This window comes from Syngnathus acus, chromosome 24, assembly GCF_901709675.1.
Source record: "Syngnathus acus chromosome 24, fSynAcu1.2, whole genome shotgun sequence".
In the NCBI taxonomy this organism is placed as follows: Eukaryota; Metazoa; Chordata; class Actinopteri; order Syngnathiformes; family Syngnathidae; genus Syngnathus; species Syngnathus acus.
This window is the reverse complement of record NC_051108.1, coordinates 6,249,638-6,267,414: the sequence shown is the minus strand read 5'-3', so window position 1 is coordinate 6,267,414 and position 17,777 is coordinate 6,249,638. Positions and strand designations below refer to the sequence as shown.

Here is a 17,777-nt window from a genome sequence, read left to right as displayed (position 1 = left end):
CGCGAGCTCCTTCTCACTCTCCCCCGCACCATTTTTGGTCATATTCAGACGGATGTCGACCGACTAGAGAAGTTCTCAACATTGGAAGCTCCACTTGAAGGTTTTTGCAAGGCTAGAAGTGCGTCTTTTACATTGAAATGTTTTATTTTGAAAGGGAAGGATTTTCAACAATCAAATGTCCATTCATAATTCTTTTCTACTTTTATCATTTCCACACGCGTGTGGTCTCCTCCAAGGTAAAACGTGTGGGAGTCCATTTGACACTGTACATCGAGACGGCGTATATTTGACTTGATGAAAAGCGATTCGCCTTGAGCCGTTGAGTCAACAAGCGTTGCTTCTCGGGGAAACCGAGAGCATCGTTTATTTTACTGGGACTCGCTTCCCTCGACCGCTTTAAAAAGCGCGTCGGTAATCTCTCGGAAATCTCTCCTCCCCGCGGGCCGTTTGCTCATCTTGGGGGTTCGCTACTTAGTTTTGCTATTAAATCCCTTCGGAAAAGATGGAGCAAAAAAACAAGACAGCCGAGGCTGGATTTTCAAATTAGCTGTGGAATCTGCGGTTTGTTTTAACATTGGGTGAGGAATTATTGACGACCAACCAGACGGAGAAACATCCATGGGCCTACTACTTCTACCAATCGACCATCCAGTCTATTAACACTACATATGGTACATAAGATTTAAAAAAAATAAAAAGAGATACCCGCACACACAACCACACTCCCACAACTTCCCGTCCCGGCATCCATTTTCCTGCAGCGAAAACCTCCCTGTTATTATTACACAAGACTGGAGTTGGAGCTCTGCCACGTTTCACAAGAGTCGGTGCATCGGAGGGTTAACAATGCGGCTGCGGTCGTCCGCCCCGCAGGAAGGAAGATATTTGCTTTGGTTGTCACGAAAAGAAAGAGAAAAAAAAATGAATGGACGACAAATCTCAACTTGTTAGATGCTAGCTTTCCGATAGCCTGCTGGGGACGGGAACTAAGGATATCAAATGATCTCTATCCATTTTCATTTCTATCTAACTACTAGTTGCGTTCACGTGGCTCTATGAGTGTTGAAGCTGGAAAAATGTGACGGGAAAGCTGGGAAAGCCTCCAGAATCAGGCACACGGACCAAGAGTATCATTCCACACAAAGCCACATAACTGGTGCATGTGCGTGCACGCCATATGTGATTAGAAGGTCCGAGCGGCAGGGGAGACAAGTGATGCAATTCCGCAGGAGCGAAGCCAGAGAGGACACGAGGAGGGTGGCGGCGGACAGGAAGTAAGAAAGGAGGGAGGATAGGAGGGTGATTGCTCCTGGGGGTGTGACATTTGTCATTTTTAACAAAAGTTTTTTTTGTTTTTCTATCATCAAATTTTTTTTCTAATGTTTTTCGCTATTTTTGCCCAGTATTTTTTATTGTTATTATATATATTATTTATATACCATACATTTTTTTTCCAATATTTCTTATTTTCCCAGCAGATATTTTTGTACTTCTTTGCATTTGGTCCAGTATTTGAAGAAGGCCAAGAAACCCAGAAGGAGAGCGATGGAAGAGCTCTGCTGAGGGAACATGTTGCATTGTGGGAAAACACCTGCCTGACTAAGCGTGCCACAAATGTTACCAAAAGAGCGTGCGAGTCACTTATTAAGGTTGGGATCTATTTTAGCTGCAGTAGGTAAGCCCTCTATTTCTGAACACGGCGGCTGTGGCAGTGGGCGGCCGGCCGTCCTTGAGGCTCTCAAGTGCGGGATTCGGTTACAGCGGAGGGAACACTGGCAAGGACGAATGAAGGAGGAGGAGGAGGAGGAAGGAGAAGGGGGGAAGGAGGGAGGGAGAAGAGGGAGGGAGGGTTCCACTGGGAACACAGGCGGTGAGTCAGAGGCCAAAGTAACTCCATCTCGGAATTCCGACTATCTATTCATCAGTGGATGGATGGAGAAGCAAAGCTGTTCAATGAAATGCCAGGGAGCTTCTTTTCAACGCTTTTCATTCAGTGAAAATGAGTCTGCGGATATGGGATGAAACCGTCTTTGTTTAAGCACGTTCCCACACTATGATTTGCTCATTTGCTCCCCATGTATTAAATCATTCTTTGGCTTTGGCAAGACAAGTTCTTTCCGATGAAGTCCTCAGAGGGACACATTTTGGGAAACAACAGGATTCATAATAGCGACGTTGCCCAATGGATATTTCAAGACAAATAGTGGAGCAACACATGGAGACAGACAGATCACAATAGTCAGGCTTATATGAGTCTGCAAAAAAAACGACATGAGTTGTGCTTAGAGTAATTGTAATATAATGGATATATGCTTTTTATTTAATATTTGTGTATTTTAATCTGGGTCTAGCTACTCTGTACTTCTTTCATAATATATTTTGTTGAGCTCAATTTCTTTTATATATTTTAGTTTAATATTTTGTTATCTGTTACTACCTGTTTGGCTGGGATCAATCACATGCTTCTTACTGCCACTCCTTGTCCTTGACCTTTCTGGTTTACTGTCTTCCAAATTCTGAGGGTAAAAAAAAAAAAAAAAAAAAGTGAGTATCATCCTTAGATTAACATGACACAAAATGTCCAGTCATGCACTAGTTAAGCAGGAAGCCACAAAAGCCTGTTGATGGAAGGAAACATTTGGTTTCGTTTTGCTGCAAAAAGCATCAAGCCTCATCAGGCCAACAAAATTGGACCACAATTATGAAGTTCTGCTTTCAACTGTCTTCATCCTGTTCTTGAGGTCTCGGCTCAACTCGCCAGGTCTAGACTCTCGTGGTGTGGCATACAGCCATTCTGGCTTTCGATAGTCTGGTGTCGTTCAGCAATAAGATTGAGAATAAAAGACACAATTGAGTAATTTTTTTGTTTGCTGAACTGATTTCCAAAGCGTACGATTGCAATTGATAAACGTGGACCGAAAACATTAACAGAATGATTGATGTTTATTGTCGAATAAGCCTGAGGGGAACGGAAGGCCAAACCACCGCAGAACAAGGAGCTGGACCCGTTGAACGTTGGTCTGGCTCGAACCCATTGAGCTCAAATGGTACAAAGGGAAGACTGCGGTCCTTCTTGGAGTGCATACACCACCATGGCGTCACCGCTGCTTTGCGTTCTTCTCAGTTAAGCTCTGCAATTTGGCACTTCTCATCTTTGGTGAGAAGCTGCAGGACTTGCTGCATCCAGTTTAGTTTTGTAAAACAAAATGAAAATAAGTCAATCACCTTGAACTAACTTCAATTCAGGGTTTGGTTATCCTTGACTACAGTGGGAAGAATCAAAGAAAATGAGTGCAAAGCTCTGGTGCTGCGTGCAGTATGAGTCACCGAAGCGAGGAAACACTGCAGGCTCGCAGGATTCATTATGATAAATGGGAGCTGTATGGATTTCTTTGTGGAGACAAGAAACCTTGGCAACAGCAGAACGCCCCTCTCAGCCATGCATGTAGTGGTGTATGGATGCTTACAATGTGCTTTGCATCTCCGAGGATGATTTATGTCATTGTGAGTATGAAAAGATTACCTACGCTCCTCCTTAGAGGCGGCTTGTTTATCAAGTGTCTCCCACTAAACTCCAAGCTTTAGACTGTATCAGCAAAAATTGACTACTTAAGCACCTCGTTTGACGTGCAATGTGCAGTACTACTTTCTCGGTGCATTTTAGGGTGAAAAACATTAAAAACCTAAAAGATTATGACGATAAGATGCAACCATATGTACTATACTTTTTTTTTTTTAAACGCTTGTCTTACGTTGACTAGCTACGCAATGGCGCCATCTCGCGGACAAAGTGTTAACACAAAAACACAAACTTGCCGATCCCCATGTGTGAATTGTGAGAACTAAACATAAAATACAAACATATCAACACAGAACATTAACTGCTTACATAAATATGTCAAGAAAGAGGGTTATGTGTTTTTAGTGCATTTATGTATAACGAGAGGGCTAGATTGCGCATGCGTACATCGTCTAGGATAACTACGGAAAGCTATTGGAGATAAACTCGGTTAACGCCATTGCAAAAGGAAGCGCTATGAAAAAAGAACTTTGAATTACGTTTATTTTTATTCCCCATGAACAACATTTTCTGCAACCTTACGTGTATTTCTAAGTAATATTGCACGTTATTACTCCTGTTTAACATTTGTTTCCTTTAATGTTGTTTGTCTAATTGGTCTTGCCGTCCATTTTTTCCCTGCGGATTAAGTTCCGTAGCATTTGAATAACCACAGCGATCAGCGTTCGCTACTGTTCATGGGGCTGCCATTTTAGCGACCTTACGGTAAGAAAGACGCTCTCTCTCTTCAATGTTAAACGCTGCACACACTGGTTTGCGCGATGCTAAAATTAGCAGTAAGAGCACAGATCCCGTGTTTTTCTATGAAATTTAACGGTAGCTTTCGGTCTCGTTCAAATCATATTGCCAATTGTACAAACATCAGAACCCCGACCAACTGTTTTGTACGTGACAATAACACGGTTGCAGTCGTTACATTGTTATAACACAAGTGCCATGATGGTTAAATGCAACATTGCCTGTGATCTATGCACGTTTGATTCTGAATGTGTTTACACATTTAATAGTCATGTAAGGTTTCGAATTACGGTTTCAAGGACAATGTTAGGTGGTACGTGTTCCCCCTCCTTTCAGCCTTCTATATATCTCATGTTTCCTCTACCCTGGGCAATGGGTCACTTGTAACTCAAAGCACATCTTGGCACCGACTAAATCCTGCAGTTTAACTCAATTTCTATCCAGACTCACTACAAGATGGGCATGGAGGTGATCCAGCTCAGCTCCCAAACACACCACCAGAATATCCTGAATGCCCTCCACCACCTGAGGCTGCAGGGACACTTGAGTGACATCAAGGTCCAGGTTGACTACCAGGGCCATGCGCAGACATTTCAGGCTCATCGGGTGGTTCTCGCAGCTTCTAGCGATTACTTCAGGAACATCTTCCTATCACCGGACGCCACCCCTGACCAGATCTCGCTCTCCAACATGCATCCATGTGACTTTTCTGACTTTTTGGAGTTTGTGTATACAGGTAAGGCGGAAGTGGCTCAGAGCAGGATGGGGGACATGCAAGCGGCCGCCAATATTTTGGAATGCGAGGAGCTGGCCATAGTTTGCAGCATAAATCATACTTCGCAGTCAGACGTGGTAGAGGAGTCATCACCAGCGACCGAGACTGGCATAAAGAAGCCGCTTAATCGTCAACTGCCTCCGGAGAGCTCCGAGTGCCTTTCCAAAAGATCCAAAAGGAAGCGCACCAAACTTAAACAGTGCATCCCAACTACAGATGAGGCATTTAACGCTGAAGAGGACAATGACACCACATGCGCATCCTCACCCGCCTTGCCTCGCTTTGATAAGGACACGCAGAGTCTAAACGACGCCGAGGAAATATTGCTGGTGTCCGCAAGCGAGGACGAGGACGATGAAGAGAGTGGTAGGGTGTCCAAGAGAGCCTCCAAGGGGATGTTCGTGTGCAGTGACTGTCAGCGGAGCTTCCACTACGAGCGGAGCTACCTGAAACACGTGAGGTTGGTGCTAGATTGGGACACCTTATTTTTACTTACTGGCCTATTTTTGAAGCCTCAATGTGGCAGTGTGGGAAACGTCCAGTCATCAACCAGTGCCTCAAGTTGTTCTCCTCCCGCTTTGCAACAGCACCTGCCACGGAGTGAAAGCCGAGCTGGTCTATCGCTGCGAGACCTGCATGAAGACCTTCTCCAACCGCAGCAACTTGAGGATCCACGAGAAGCACGTTCACAGCAGCGAACGGCTCTTCACCTGCGATGTCTGCGCCAAGACCTTCAAGCGCAAGAAGGACGTGGTCCGCCACCAAAAACAGGTCAGGAATTTTGAAATGCTCGGACCAGTCCCTTTGAGTAGTCCATTCACTTCACCGCACTTCCTGACTTGTCCTTTGCTTTTTAGGTGCATGATCCACATATCCACCAGTGCTCTGAATGTGGCAAGAGGTTGAGCTCCAAAGCATCGCTCATGTTGCACAAGCGGACGCATAGCGGCATCAAGGCCTTTATCTGCACGGAGTGCGGTTCCCGCTTCACCCAGAAGTCGGCTCTCAACATGCACCACAGGTACGAGCTTGGTCTTGAAAAGTTCTGTTTTGGACCTTCGGTGGATCAAAGCGTACAGATCACTTAATGTCATTGCACTAAAAGGCACTTTGCCATTGGTGTCCCACAGGTATGACAACACAGTCCCATTTTGTTTTATCTTATCAATGCATTCCAAATGGTAACTCTTTGTTTGTTGCCCGTGTGAAATATGACATCAGAGTACGGTTGTGTTCAGGATCCACACAGGTGAGAAGCCCTTCGCCTGCGACGAGTGTGAGGCCCGCTTCACCCAGAAAAGCATGCTGGCCTATCACAAGCGCTCCCACACGGGTAAGACCCAGTTAGGATCTTGTCTTTTATAGCGCTGTGGTCAACTTCTGTTGTTCAAGGTGAGAAGCCTTTCATGTGCGAGGCCTGCGGGAAGAGCTTTGCATCCAAGGAGTACCTGCGCTACCACTCCAACATCCACACCGGCTCCAAGCCGTTCAAGTGCGAGCACTGCGGCCGCGGCTTCGCTCAGAGGAACTCGCTACGGCAGCATTTGACGGTGCACACAGGTGAGCATCCGATTCGGATCATCTGTAGCACGCAAGTATTTAAAGCTGACAGTCATTTGACATCCCGCCCCGTCCCAGGTGAACGTCCTTACGCCTGCAATGACTGCGACAAGCATTTTACGCAACTCAACGCACTTCAGCGGCACCAGCGCATCCACACCGGCGAAAAGCCCTACATGTGTGGGTTGTGCAACCGCACTTTCACTGACAAGTCTACTCTTCGCCGTCACACCACGGTGAGTATCACACATCTCGTAACATGATGACCCAACAAACCAAAGTACGACCAACTTAAGTAATATAAACCAACTATACGTCAAACAAAAAAATAACTCGCTAACTACACATTTCATAGTAAACTAAGAAATAATTTATCTTGTGGCCTTTTCCTCCACCATTTCCCAACTTTAGACTCATGACGCCAATGCACCGTGGAAGAACTACCTGGTCATCTTGGAGGGTAATGTGGAGAAGAAATCCAAAGCTCAAGACAAGGGGACAGCGCAGGAGAAAAAAAGCAATGCCAAAAAGGCATCCAAAAGCAAAGTCCCCTCTCCCACCACCACTGTCCTGCCGCCCGAGAAGGCCGGGCCGGGAACAGTCGCCCTGGAGACTCACGACCACACCGAGATGCCGCCCGAGGCTCAGGTGGTAACGTCAGATGGCAGCGGCGGCGACGTCATCATCACTTTGGACAGACCTTTTGTCATGCCAGTGGAGGAAAACATCTCCGAGACTGCCCACTCAATCTCCGCAGAGACCCCCAGCATGTCATCCCTGCTTGAAGAGGCCGCATCGCAAACCATTCTAGCTCCACAAGAGGAGGCGGCGCAACCGGACATTCTGACCGTGGTCGTGTCTGACAAGATGTGTAAAGAAGTATAAACGTGGCAAAGGACACTGGAGAGTAAAGCAAATGACAACCAAGCAAATCCCTCTAAAATCTAAATAAAATGTAAAATAAATATCCCATTTAATCATAGCTGTAATAATTACAATTTGTGGTTATTTTAGCTTTTGTACAGAAATTGTGGCTAACAGCCAGCATAAAAACAAGTTGCAGAAACTACTCAATGACTTTGTCATGAATACTATGAACATTTCTTTTACAGTCACCCAGAAAGTACTGTTTTAATGTTTTGTTTCTCTTTTTTTTTTAGCGGTGTATCACAAGTAGCCACAAGGTGGCGCAGATTCCCCGCAAACTATATTGGCCGGAACGTTGAAGCGTTTCAGAGGATTTGCGCCACTTTGTGGCTACACAAAGTCTTGCTGATCCCCATGTGTGAATTGTGAGAACTAAACGTAAAATACAAATACAAACATATCAACACAGCAAATATACTGCTTAAATAAATATGTCAAGAAAGAGGTTCAAGTGTTTTTTGTGAAATAGTGTATGGCGAGGGGGCTACATTGCGCATGCGTACATAGCTCTACGGAAAGCTATTGGTGACAAACTGACTTTAACTTTATTGCGAAAGGAAGTGCTAAGAAAACAAGACCAAAATTGTGTTTATTGTTTTCCCCATGAACAACATTTCCTGCAACCTCGCATATATTTTTAAGTAGTATTGCACGTTAGAACTCCTGTTTAACATTTGTTTGCCTTCGTGTTGTTTGTCTAAGTGGGGTTGCCGTCCATTTTCCCCCCTGCGGATTAAGTTCCGTATGCGTTTTGAATACTCACAAGGATCAGCGTTCGCTACTGTTCGTGGGGCTGCCATTTTAGCAACCTTACGGTAAGAACGACGCTCTCTCTCTCGCTCTTCAACAATTTTCTCCGCACACACTCTCATCCGCGCGATGCTATAATTAGCAGTAACTGATCCCGTGTTTTTCTCTGCAATTTAACGGTAGCTTTTGGTCAAATCGTATTGCCAATTGTGCAAACATCAGAACCCCGACCGACTGTTTTGTACGTGAAAACCACATGGTTGCGGTCGTTACATTGTTATAACGCAAGTGCCATTACGGTTACGGCCTGTGATCTATGCACGTTTGTTGCTGCATGTGTTAACACATTTAATAGTTACGCAAGGATTCGAATTACGGTTTCAAAGACAATGTTAGGTGGCACGTGGCCCCCCTTCTTTTAGCCTTCTATATATCTTATGTTGCCTCGACCCTTCTTACCTTCCATCCATATAAATAAAGTTCATTTTATATAGGGTGTTTCATAAAGTACGCAGTTTTTAAAAATGCAACAAATCAGCCAAAATCGATGCAAAATTCAAAATTTTTATTTAATTTCATTCAACATATACTTCAATTTAATAAGGAAAAATGATATCGAGCATATGTCCACCTCCACTTTCTCTGCAGGCAGTCATCCGATCGTTGAAATTAACGATAACTCTTTTGCAGACGTCCCTGTCGATTTCGCCGATTACCCGTTGAATTTCCATCTTCAGTTCGGTAATCGTTTGAGGTTTGTTCACGTAAACTTGTGACTTCACATATCCCCATAAAAAGAAGTCACAAGGTGTGAGGTCACATGACCTCGGAGGCCATTCTTGGTCGCCGCCGCGAAGTGAGATCAGACGCTCAGGGAATTACGGTTTCGACCGGGCGATTTTTCTGGTTGCAACTGACCCAGATTCTTCGAATTTCTGTACCAAGCTCGAAACTGTTGTTGCGGTCGGGGCATTGTCACGTCCAAAGATCGCGCGAAGTTTACGGACAGTCTCTGCGTAGCACTCCCCGTTTTTGTAATGAGTTTTCACAATAAGAATGCGTTGCTCGATACTGAACCGCTCCATGGCTACAAAATGGAAAAACGACAAATGGTCTTCTAATCGGAGTGATAATAGATAACGAAAATGATAGGAACAGTGCTGACAATCTTCAAACAAAAAAATCCCGCGCAATTAAAAAACTGCGTACTTTATGAAACACCCTATATTATGCATTACAATAAGATTAATAATTGTCCCGAAAAAGTTAAAAGTTAAAGTCCCAATGATCATCACACACATCTGGGTGTGGTGAAATTTGTCTTCTGCATTTATCCCATCCTCATGTGATTTTGATCCATCTCCTGGGGGAGAGGGGAGCAGTAGCGGTGCCACGCTCGGGAATCATTTGGTGATCTAACCCCCCAATTCCAACCTTTAATGCTGAGTGCCAAGCAGGGAGGCAATGGGTCCCATTTTTATAGTCTTTGGTATGAGCCGGCCGGGGTTTGAACCCACAACCTTCCAGTCTCAGGGCAGACACTGAGCTGGGCCCACTAAGCCACTGAGCTGGGCAACAACAGTTTGTATCTCGAAAAATGCAATGGGTCACTTGTAACTCAAAGCACCAGTGTACATCTTTTTGGCACCAACTAAACTCTGTAGTTGAACTCAATTTCTATCCAGATTCAATACATGATGGCCATGAAGGTGATCCAGCTCAGCTCCAAAACACACCACCAGAATATTCTGAACACCCTGCACCACCTGAGGCTGCAGGGACACCTGAGTGACATCACGGTCCGGGTTGACTACCAGGGCCACGCGCAGACATTTCAGGCTCATCGGGTGGTTCTCGCAGCTTCTAGCGATTACTTCAGGAACATCTTTCTATCACTGGACGCCACCCCTGACCAGATCACGCTCTCCAACATGCATCCATCTGACTTTTCTGACTTTTTGGAGTTTGTGTACACGGGTAAGGCGGAAGTGGCTCAGAGCAGGATGGAGGACATGCAAGCGGCCGCCAAGATTTTGAAATGTGAGGAGCTGGCCAGAGTTTGCGGCATAAATCATCCTTCGCAGTCAGATGTGGTAGAGGAGTCATCACCAGCGACCGAGACTGGCATAAAGAAGCCGCAAAATAGTCAACTGCCTCCGGAGAGCTCTGAGTGCCTTTCCAAAAGATCCAAAAGGAAGAGCACCAGACTCAAATGGTGCATCCCAATTGAAGATGAGGCATTTAATGCTGAAGAGGACAATGACACCACATATGCATCCTCACCTCACTTTGATAAGGACACGCAGAGTCTAAACGACACCGAGGAAACAGTGCTGGTGTCCGCAGGCGAGGACGATGATGAGAGTGGCATGGTGTCCAAGAGAACCTCCAAGAGGAAGTTCGTGTGCAGTGACTGTCAGCGGAGCTTCCACTACGAGCGGAGCTACCGGAAGCACGTGAGGTTGGTGCTAGGTTGGGACACCTTATTTTTAGTTACTGTCCTATTTTTGAAGCCTCAATGTGGCAGTGTGGGAAACGTCCAGTCATCATCCAGTGCCTCAAGTTGTTCTCCTCCCGCTTTGCAACAGCACCTGCCAGGCGCTCAAAGGTGAGCTGGTCCATCAATGCAAGACCTGCATGAACACTTTCTCCAACCGCAGCAGCTTGAGGATCCACGAGAAGCACGTTCACAGCAGCGAACGGCTCTTCACCTGCGATGTCTGCGCCAAGACCTTCAAGCGCAAGAAGGATGTGACCCACCACAAAAAACGGGTCAGGAATTTTCAAATGCTCCAACCAGTCCTCTTCAGTAGTCCATTCACTTCACCGCACTTCCTGACTCGTCCTTTGCTTTTAAGGTGCATGATGGTCCACATATGCAGCAGTGTTCTGACTGTGGCAAGTGGTTGAGGTCCAAAGCATCGCTCATGTTGCACATGCGGATACATAACGGCATCAAGAACTATGTTTGCATTAAGTGCGGTTCCCGCTTCATCCAGAAGTCATCTCTCAACATGCACGAAAGGTAGGAGCTTGATGTTGAAACGTCCTGTTTTGGATCTTCGGTGGCTCAAAGCGTACAGATCACTTAATGTCAAAAGGCACTTTGCTATTATTGTCCCACAGGGATGACAACATCTTTTTTATCTTGCCAGCCAATGCATTCCAAATGGGAGCTCTTTTGTCTGTTGCTATTGTGAAATATGACATCAGAGTATGGTTGTGTTCAGGACCCACACGGATGAGAAGCCCTTCGCCTGCGACATGTGTGACGCCCGCTTCAAACAGAGAAACTCACTGGCCTATCACAAACGCTCGCACATGGGTAAGACAACCCAATTAGGATCTTGTCTTTCATAGCGCTGTGGTCAACTTCTGTTGTTCAAGGTGAGAAGCCTTTTAAGTGCGAGATCTGCGGGAAGGGCTTCACAGCCAAGGAGTACCTGCGCCACCACGCCAACGTCCACACCGGCGCCAAGCCGTTCAAGTGCAAGTACTGCGGCCGCAGCTTCGGTCAGAGGAACTCGCTACGGCAGCATTTGCTGGTGCACACAGGTGAGCATCCGATTCGGATCATCTGTAGCACGCGAATTTGTAAAAAGCTGCTATTCATTTGACATCCCGCCCCATCCCAGGTGAACGTCCTTACGCCTGCAATGACTGCGATAAACATTTTACGCAGCTCAACGCCCTTCAGCGGCACCAGCGTATCCATACCGGCGAAAAGCCCTACATGTGTGGGTCGTGCAACCGCACTTTCACTGACACGTCTACTCTTCGCCGTCACACCAAGGTACTCGTAACATGATGAACCAACAAACAAAAGTACAACCAACTTAACTAACACGACGGTCAAAAAAAAAAAAAAAAGAAATAACTAGCTAACCACTCATTTCATAGTAAATTAAGAAATCATTTATCTTGTGGCCTTTTCCTCCACCGTTTCTCAACTTTAGATTCATGATGCCAATGCTCCGTGGAGGAACTACCTGGTCGTCTTGAAGGGTAATGTGGAGAAGCAATCCAAAGCTCAAGACAACCTCGAGGCTCAGGTGGTAACGTCAGATGGCAACGACTTCATCACTTTGGACAGACCTTTTTACATGCCCGTGGAGGAAATCTCCTCCGATACCCCCAGCATGTCATCCCTGATGGAAGAGGTCGCCTCGCAAACCATTCTGGCTCCCCTAGAGGAGGCGGCGCAACCGAACATTCTGACAGTGGTCGTGTCTGAAGAGATGTGAAAAAAAGTTTAAATGTGGCAAATGACAACCAAGCGAATCCCTCTGAAATTTGAATGAAAATAAATACCCCATTTAATCATAGCTGTAATAATTACAATTTGTGGTTATTTTAGCTTTTGTACAGAAATTGTGGCTAACAGCCAGCATAAAAACAAGTTGCAGAAACTACTCAATGACTTTGTCATGAATACTATGAACATTTCTTTTACAGTCACCCAGAAAGTACTGTTTTAATGTTTTGTTTCTCATTTTTTAGCGGTGTATCACAAGTAGCCACAAGGTGGCGCAGATTCCCCGCAAACTCTAGGCCGGAACGTTGAAGCGTTTCAGAGGATTTGCGCCACTTTGTGGCTACACAAAGTCTTGCTGATCCCCATGTGTGAATTGTGAGAACTAAACGTAAAATACAAACATATCAACACAGCAAACATACTGCTATGTCAAGAAAGAGGTTCAAGTGTTTTTTGTGAAATTGTGTAGGACGAGGGGGTTACATTGCGCATGCGTACATCGTATTAGAGCTCTACGGAAAGCTATTGGTGACAAACTGGCTTTAACTTTATTGCGAATGGAAGTGCTAAGAAAACAAGACCAAAATTGTGTTTATTGTTTTCCCCATGAACAACATTTCCTGCAACCTCGCATATATTTTTAAGTAGTATTGCACGTTAGAACTCCTGTTTAACATTTGTTTGCCTTCATGTCGTTTGTCTTAAGTGGGGTTGCCGTCCATTTTTCCCCCTGCGGATTAAGTTCCGTATGCGTTTTGAATATTCACAAGGATCAGCGTTCGCTACTGTTCGTGGGGCTGCCTTTTTAGCAACCTTACGGTAAGAACGACGCTCTCTCTCTCCAACAATTTTCGCCGCACACACTCTCATGCGCGCGATGCTATAATTAGCAGTAACTGATCCCGTGTTTTTCGATGCAATTTAACGGTAGCTTTTGGTCAAATCGTATTGCCAATTGTGCAAACATCAGAACCCCGACCAACTGTTTTGTACGTGAAAACCACATGGTTGCGGTCGCTACATTATACGCAAGGATTCGAATTACGGTTTCAAAGACAATGTTAGGGGGCACGTGGCCCCCCTTCTATATATCTTATGTTGCCTCTACCCTTCTTACCTTCCATCCATATAAATAAAGTTTATTTTATATTATGCATTACTGTAAGATTAATAATTGTCCCATAAAAGTTAAAGTCCCAAGGATCATCACACACATCTGAGTGTGGTGAAATTTGTCTTCTGCATTTAACCCATCCTCATGTGATTTTGATCCATCCCCTGGGGGAGAGGGGAGCAGTGGGCAGCAGCGTTGCCCTACTCGGGAATCATTTGGTAATCTAACCCCCCAATTCCAACCCTTAAAGCAGAGTGCCAAGCAGGGAGGCAATGGGTCCCATTTTTAGTCTTTGGTATGAGCCGGCCAGGGTTTGAACCCACAACCTTCCAGTCTCAGGGCAGACACTGAGCTGGGCCCACTAAGCCACTGAGCTGGGCAACAACAGTTTGTATCTCGAAAAATGCAATGGGTCACTTGTAACTCAAAGCATCAGTGTACATCTTTTTGGCACCAACTAAACTCTGTAGTTGAACTCAATTTCTATCCAGATTCAATACATGATGGCCATGAAGGTGATCCAGCTCAGCTCCAAAACACACCACCAGAATATTCTGAACACCCTGCACCACCTGAGGCTGCAGGGACACCTGAGTGACATCACGGTCCGGGTTGACTACCAGGGCCACGCGCAGACATTTCAGGCTCATCGGGTGGTTCTCGCAGCTTCTAGCGATTACTTCAGGAACATCTTCCTATCACCGGACGCCACCCCTGACCAGATCACGCTCTCCAACATGCATGCATGTGACTTTTCGGACTTTTTGGAGTTTGTGTACACGGGTAAGGCGGAAGTGGCTCAGAGCAGGATGGAGGACGTGCAAGCGGCCGCCAAGACTTTGAAATGTGAGGAGCTGGCCAGAGTTTGCGGTATAAATCATACTTCGCAGTCAGATGTGGTAGAGGAGTCATCACCAGCGACCGAGACTGGCATAAAGAAGCCGCAAAATAGTCAACTGCCTCCGGAGAGCTCTGAGTGCCTTTCCAAAAGATCCAAAAGGAAGAGCCCCAGACTCAAATGGTTCATCCCAATTGAAGATGAGGCATTTAATGCTGAAGACGACAATGACACCACATATGCATCCTCACCTCACTTTGATAAGGACACGCAGAGTCGAAACGACGCCGAGGAAACAGTGCTGGTGTCCGCAGGCGAGGACGATGATGAGAGTGGCATGGTGTCCAAGAGAACCTCCAAGAGGAAGTTCGTGTGCAGTAACTGTCAGCGGAGCTTCCACTACGAGCGGAGCTACCGGAAGCACGTGAGGTTGGTGCTAGGTTGGGACACCTTATTTTTATTTACTGGCCTATTTTTGAAGCCTCAATGTGGCAGTGTGGGAAACGTCCAGTCATCAACCAGTGCCTCAAGTTGTTCTCCTCCCGCTTTGCAACAGCACCTGCCACGGAGTGAAAGCCGAGCTGGTCTATCGCTGCGAGACCTGCATGAAGACCTTCTCCAACCGCAAAAACTTGAGGCTCCACGAGAAGCACGTTCACAGCAGCGAACGGCTCTTCACCTGCGATGTCTGCGCCAAGACCTTCAAGCGCAAGAAGGACGTGGTCCGCCACCAAAAACAGGTCAGGAATTTTCAAATGCTCCAACCAGTCCTCTTCAGTAGTCCATTCACTTCACCGCACTTCCTGACTCGTGCTTTGCTTTTTAGGTGCATGGTCCACATATGCACCAGTGCTCTGAATGTGGCAAGAGGTTGAGCTCCAAAGCATCGCTCATGTTGCATAAGCGGACGCATAGCGGCATCAAGGCCTTTATCTGCACGGAGTGCGGTTCCCGCTTCACCCAGAAGTCGGCTCTCAACCTGCACCACAGGTACGAGCTTGGTCTTGAAAAGTTCTGTTTTGGACCTTCGGTGGATCAAAGCGTACAGATCACTTAATGTCATTGCACTAAAATGCACTCCTCCCGCTTTGCAACAGCACCTGCCAGGCACGCAAAGGTGAGCTGGTCCATCAATGCAAGACCTGCATGAACACTTTCTCCAACCGCGCTAACTTAAGGATCCACGAGAAGCACGTTCACAGCAGCGAACGGCTCTTCACCTGCGATGTCTGCACTAAGACCTTCAAGCGCAAAAAGGATGTGACCCGCCACAAAAAACTGGTCAAGAATTTTCAAATGCTCCAACTAGTCCCCCTTCAGTAGTCCATTCACTTCACCGCACTTCCTGACTCATCCTTTACTTTTAAGGTGCATGATGGTCCACATATGCAGCAGTGTTCTGAATGTGGCAAGTGGTTGAGGTCCAAAGCATCGCTCATGTTGCACATGCGGATACATAAGGGCATCAAGAACTATGTTTGCATTAAGTGCGGTTCCCGCTTCATCCAGAAGTCGTCTCTCAACACGCACGAAAGGTAGGAGCTTGATGTTGAAAAGTCCTGGTTTGGATCTTCGGTGGCTCAAAGCGTACAGATCACTTAATGTCAAAAGGCACTTTGCTATTATTGTCCCACAGGGATGACAACATCTTTTTTATCTTGCCAGCCAATGCATTCCAAATGGGAGCTCTTTTGTCTGTTGCTATTGTGAAATATGACATCAGAGTATGGTTGTGTTCAGGACCCACACGGATGAGAAGCCCTTCGCCTGCGACATGTGTGACGCCCGCTTCAAACATGGACACTCACTGGCCTATCACAAACGCTCCCACATTGGTAAGACAACCCAATTAGGATCTTGTCTTTCATAGCGCTATGGTCAACTTCTGTTGTTCAAGGTGAGAAGCCTTTTAAGTGCGAGACCTGCGGGAAGGGCTTCACAGCCAAGCAGTACCTGCGCCACCACGCCAACGTCCACACCGGCGCCAAGCCGTTCAAGTGCAAGTACTGCGGCCGCAGCTTCGGTCAGAGGAACTCGCTACGGCAGCATTTGACGGCGCACACAGGTGAGCATCCGATTTGGATCATCTGTAGCACGCAAGTATTTAAAGCTGACAGTCATTTGACATCCTGCCCCGTCCCAGGTGAACGTCCTTACGCCTGCAATGACTGCGATAAGCATTTTGCGCAGCTCCACGCACTTCAGCGGCACCAGCGCATCCACACCGGCGAAAAGCCCTACATGTGTGGGTCGTGCAACCGCACTTTCACCGACACGTCTACTCTTCGCCGTCACACCAAGGTACTCGTAACATGATGAACCAACAAACAAAAGTACAACCAACTTAACTAACACGACGGTCAAAAAAAAAAAAAAAGAAATAACTAGCTAACCGCTCATTTCATAGTAAATTAAGAAATCATTTATCTTGTGGCCTTTTCCTCCACCGTTTCTCAACTTTAGATTCATGATGCCAATGCTCCGTGGAGGAACTACCTGGTCGTCTTGAAGGGTAATGTGAAGAAGGAAGCCAAAGCTCAAGACAACCTCGAGGCTCAGGTGGTAACGTCAGATGGCAACGACTTCATCACTTTGGACAGACCTTTTAACATGCCCGTGGAGGAAATCTCCTCCGATACCCCCAGCATGTCATCCCTGATGGAAGAGGTCGCCTCGCAAACCATTCTGGCTCCCCAAGAGGAGGCGGCGCAACCGAACATTCTGACAGTGGTCGTGTCTGAAGAGATGTGAAAAAAAGTTTAAATGTGGCAAATGACAACCAAGCGAATCCCTCTGAAATTTGAATGAAAATAAAAAAGAAGTTGCAGAAACTACTCAATGACTTTGTCATGAATACTATGAACATTTCTGTTACAGTCACCCAGAAAGTACTGTTTTAATGTCTAGGCTCTCGTTTTTTTTCCTAGCAGTGCATCACAAGTAGCCACAAGGTGGCGCAAATTCCCCGCAAACTATACAGGCTGGAAAGTTGAACCGTTTCAGAGGATTTGCGTCACCTTGTGGCATGTGATAAACTGTTACAAAACTGAGTTCCTGGATATTTGAACCGTGCCCAACATTTTATGAGACATAACTGACATAACTGCGGGCTGAGTGAGCAATTAAATCAGATGCTCAAACACATAAAAGAGTATAAATATGCTGTCTGGGAAAACCTAGGCGTGGCCATTTAAAGCAAGACTTTTGACTAGGGATAAGCGAGTGAAGTATCGGGTGCTC

At 46.2% G+C, this 17,777-nt stretch overlaps 1 protein-coding gene across 11 annotated transcripts; it reads left to right on the top strand.

The window, feature by feature from the left end:
* The first annotated feature begins 4,003 nt into the window (after window positions 1-4,003).
* gzf1 (GDNF-inducible zinc finger protein 1) lies at window positions 4,004-17,346 on the top strand. Of its 11 annotated transcripts, none has more exons than XM_037244789.1 (10): window positions 4,004-4,285; window positions 4,763-5,553; window positions 5,681-5,864; window positions 5,951-6,114; window positions 10,919-11,102; window positions 11,189-11,355; window positions 11,561-11,655; window positions 16,435-16,602; window positions 16,681-16,838; window positions 17,001-17,346. In XM_037244789.1, exons 2-10 carry the CDS (start codon window positions 4,775-4,777, stop codon window positions 17,286-17,288), a joined length of 2,187 nt encoding a protein of 728 aa, XP_037100684.1. In that variant the 5' UTR covers window positions 4,004-4,285; window positions 4,763-4,774; the 3' UTR covers window positions 17,289-17,346. The 11 variants fall into 11 exon arrangements, with proteins under 11 accessions (XP_037100684.1, XP_037100691.1, XP_037100690.1 ...); XM_037244788.1 differs by lacking the exons at window positions 16,435-16,602; window positions 16,681-16,838; window positions 17,001-17,346 and adding exons at window positions 11,718-11,885; window positions 11,966-12,123; window positions 12,287-12,742 and having other exon boundaries at window positions 4,008-4,285; XM_037244793.1 differs by lacking the exons at window positions 4,004-4,285; window positions 4,763-5,553; window positions 5,681-5,864; ... (2 more) ...; window positions 11,189-11,355; window positions 11,561-11,655 and adding exons at window positions 8,146-8,395; window positions 10,016-10,791; window positions 15,094-15,277; ... (2 more) ...; window positions 15,906-16,072; window positions 16,278-16,372.
* The last annotated feature ends 431 nt before the right edge of the window (window positions 17,347-17,777 follow it).

Bases quoted from the DNA above. Each gene is read 5' to 3' on its own strand.
- gzf1 (XM_037244789.1), top strand. From the start codon at position 4,775: ATGGGCATGGAGGTGATCCAGCTCAGCTCCCAAACACACCACCAGAAT. The intron at 5,865-5,950 runs GTCAGGAATTTT...TTTGCTTTTTAG, and splicing joins TGGTCCGCCACCAAAAACAG to GTGCATGATCCACATATCCA. The intron at 11,356-11,560 runs GTAGGAGCTTGA...GGTTGTGTTCAG, and splicing joins TCTCTCAACATGCACGAAAG to GACCCACACGGATGAGAAGC.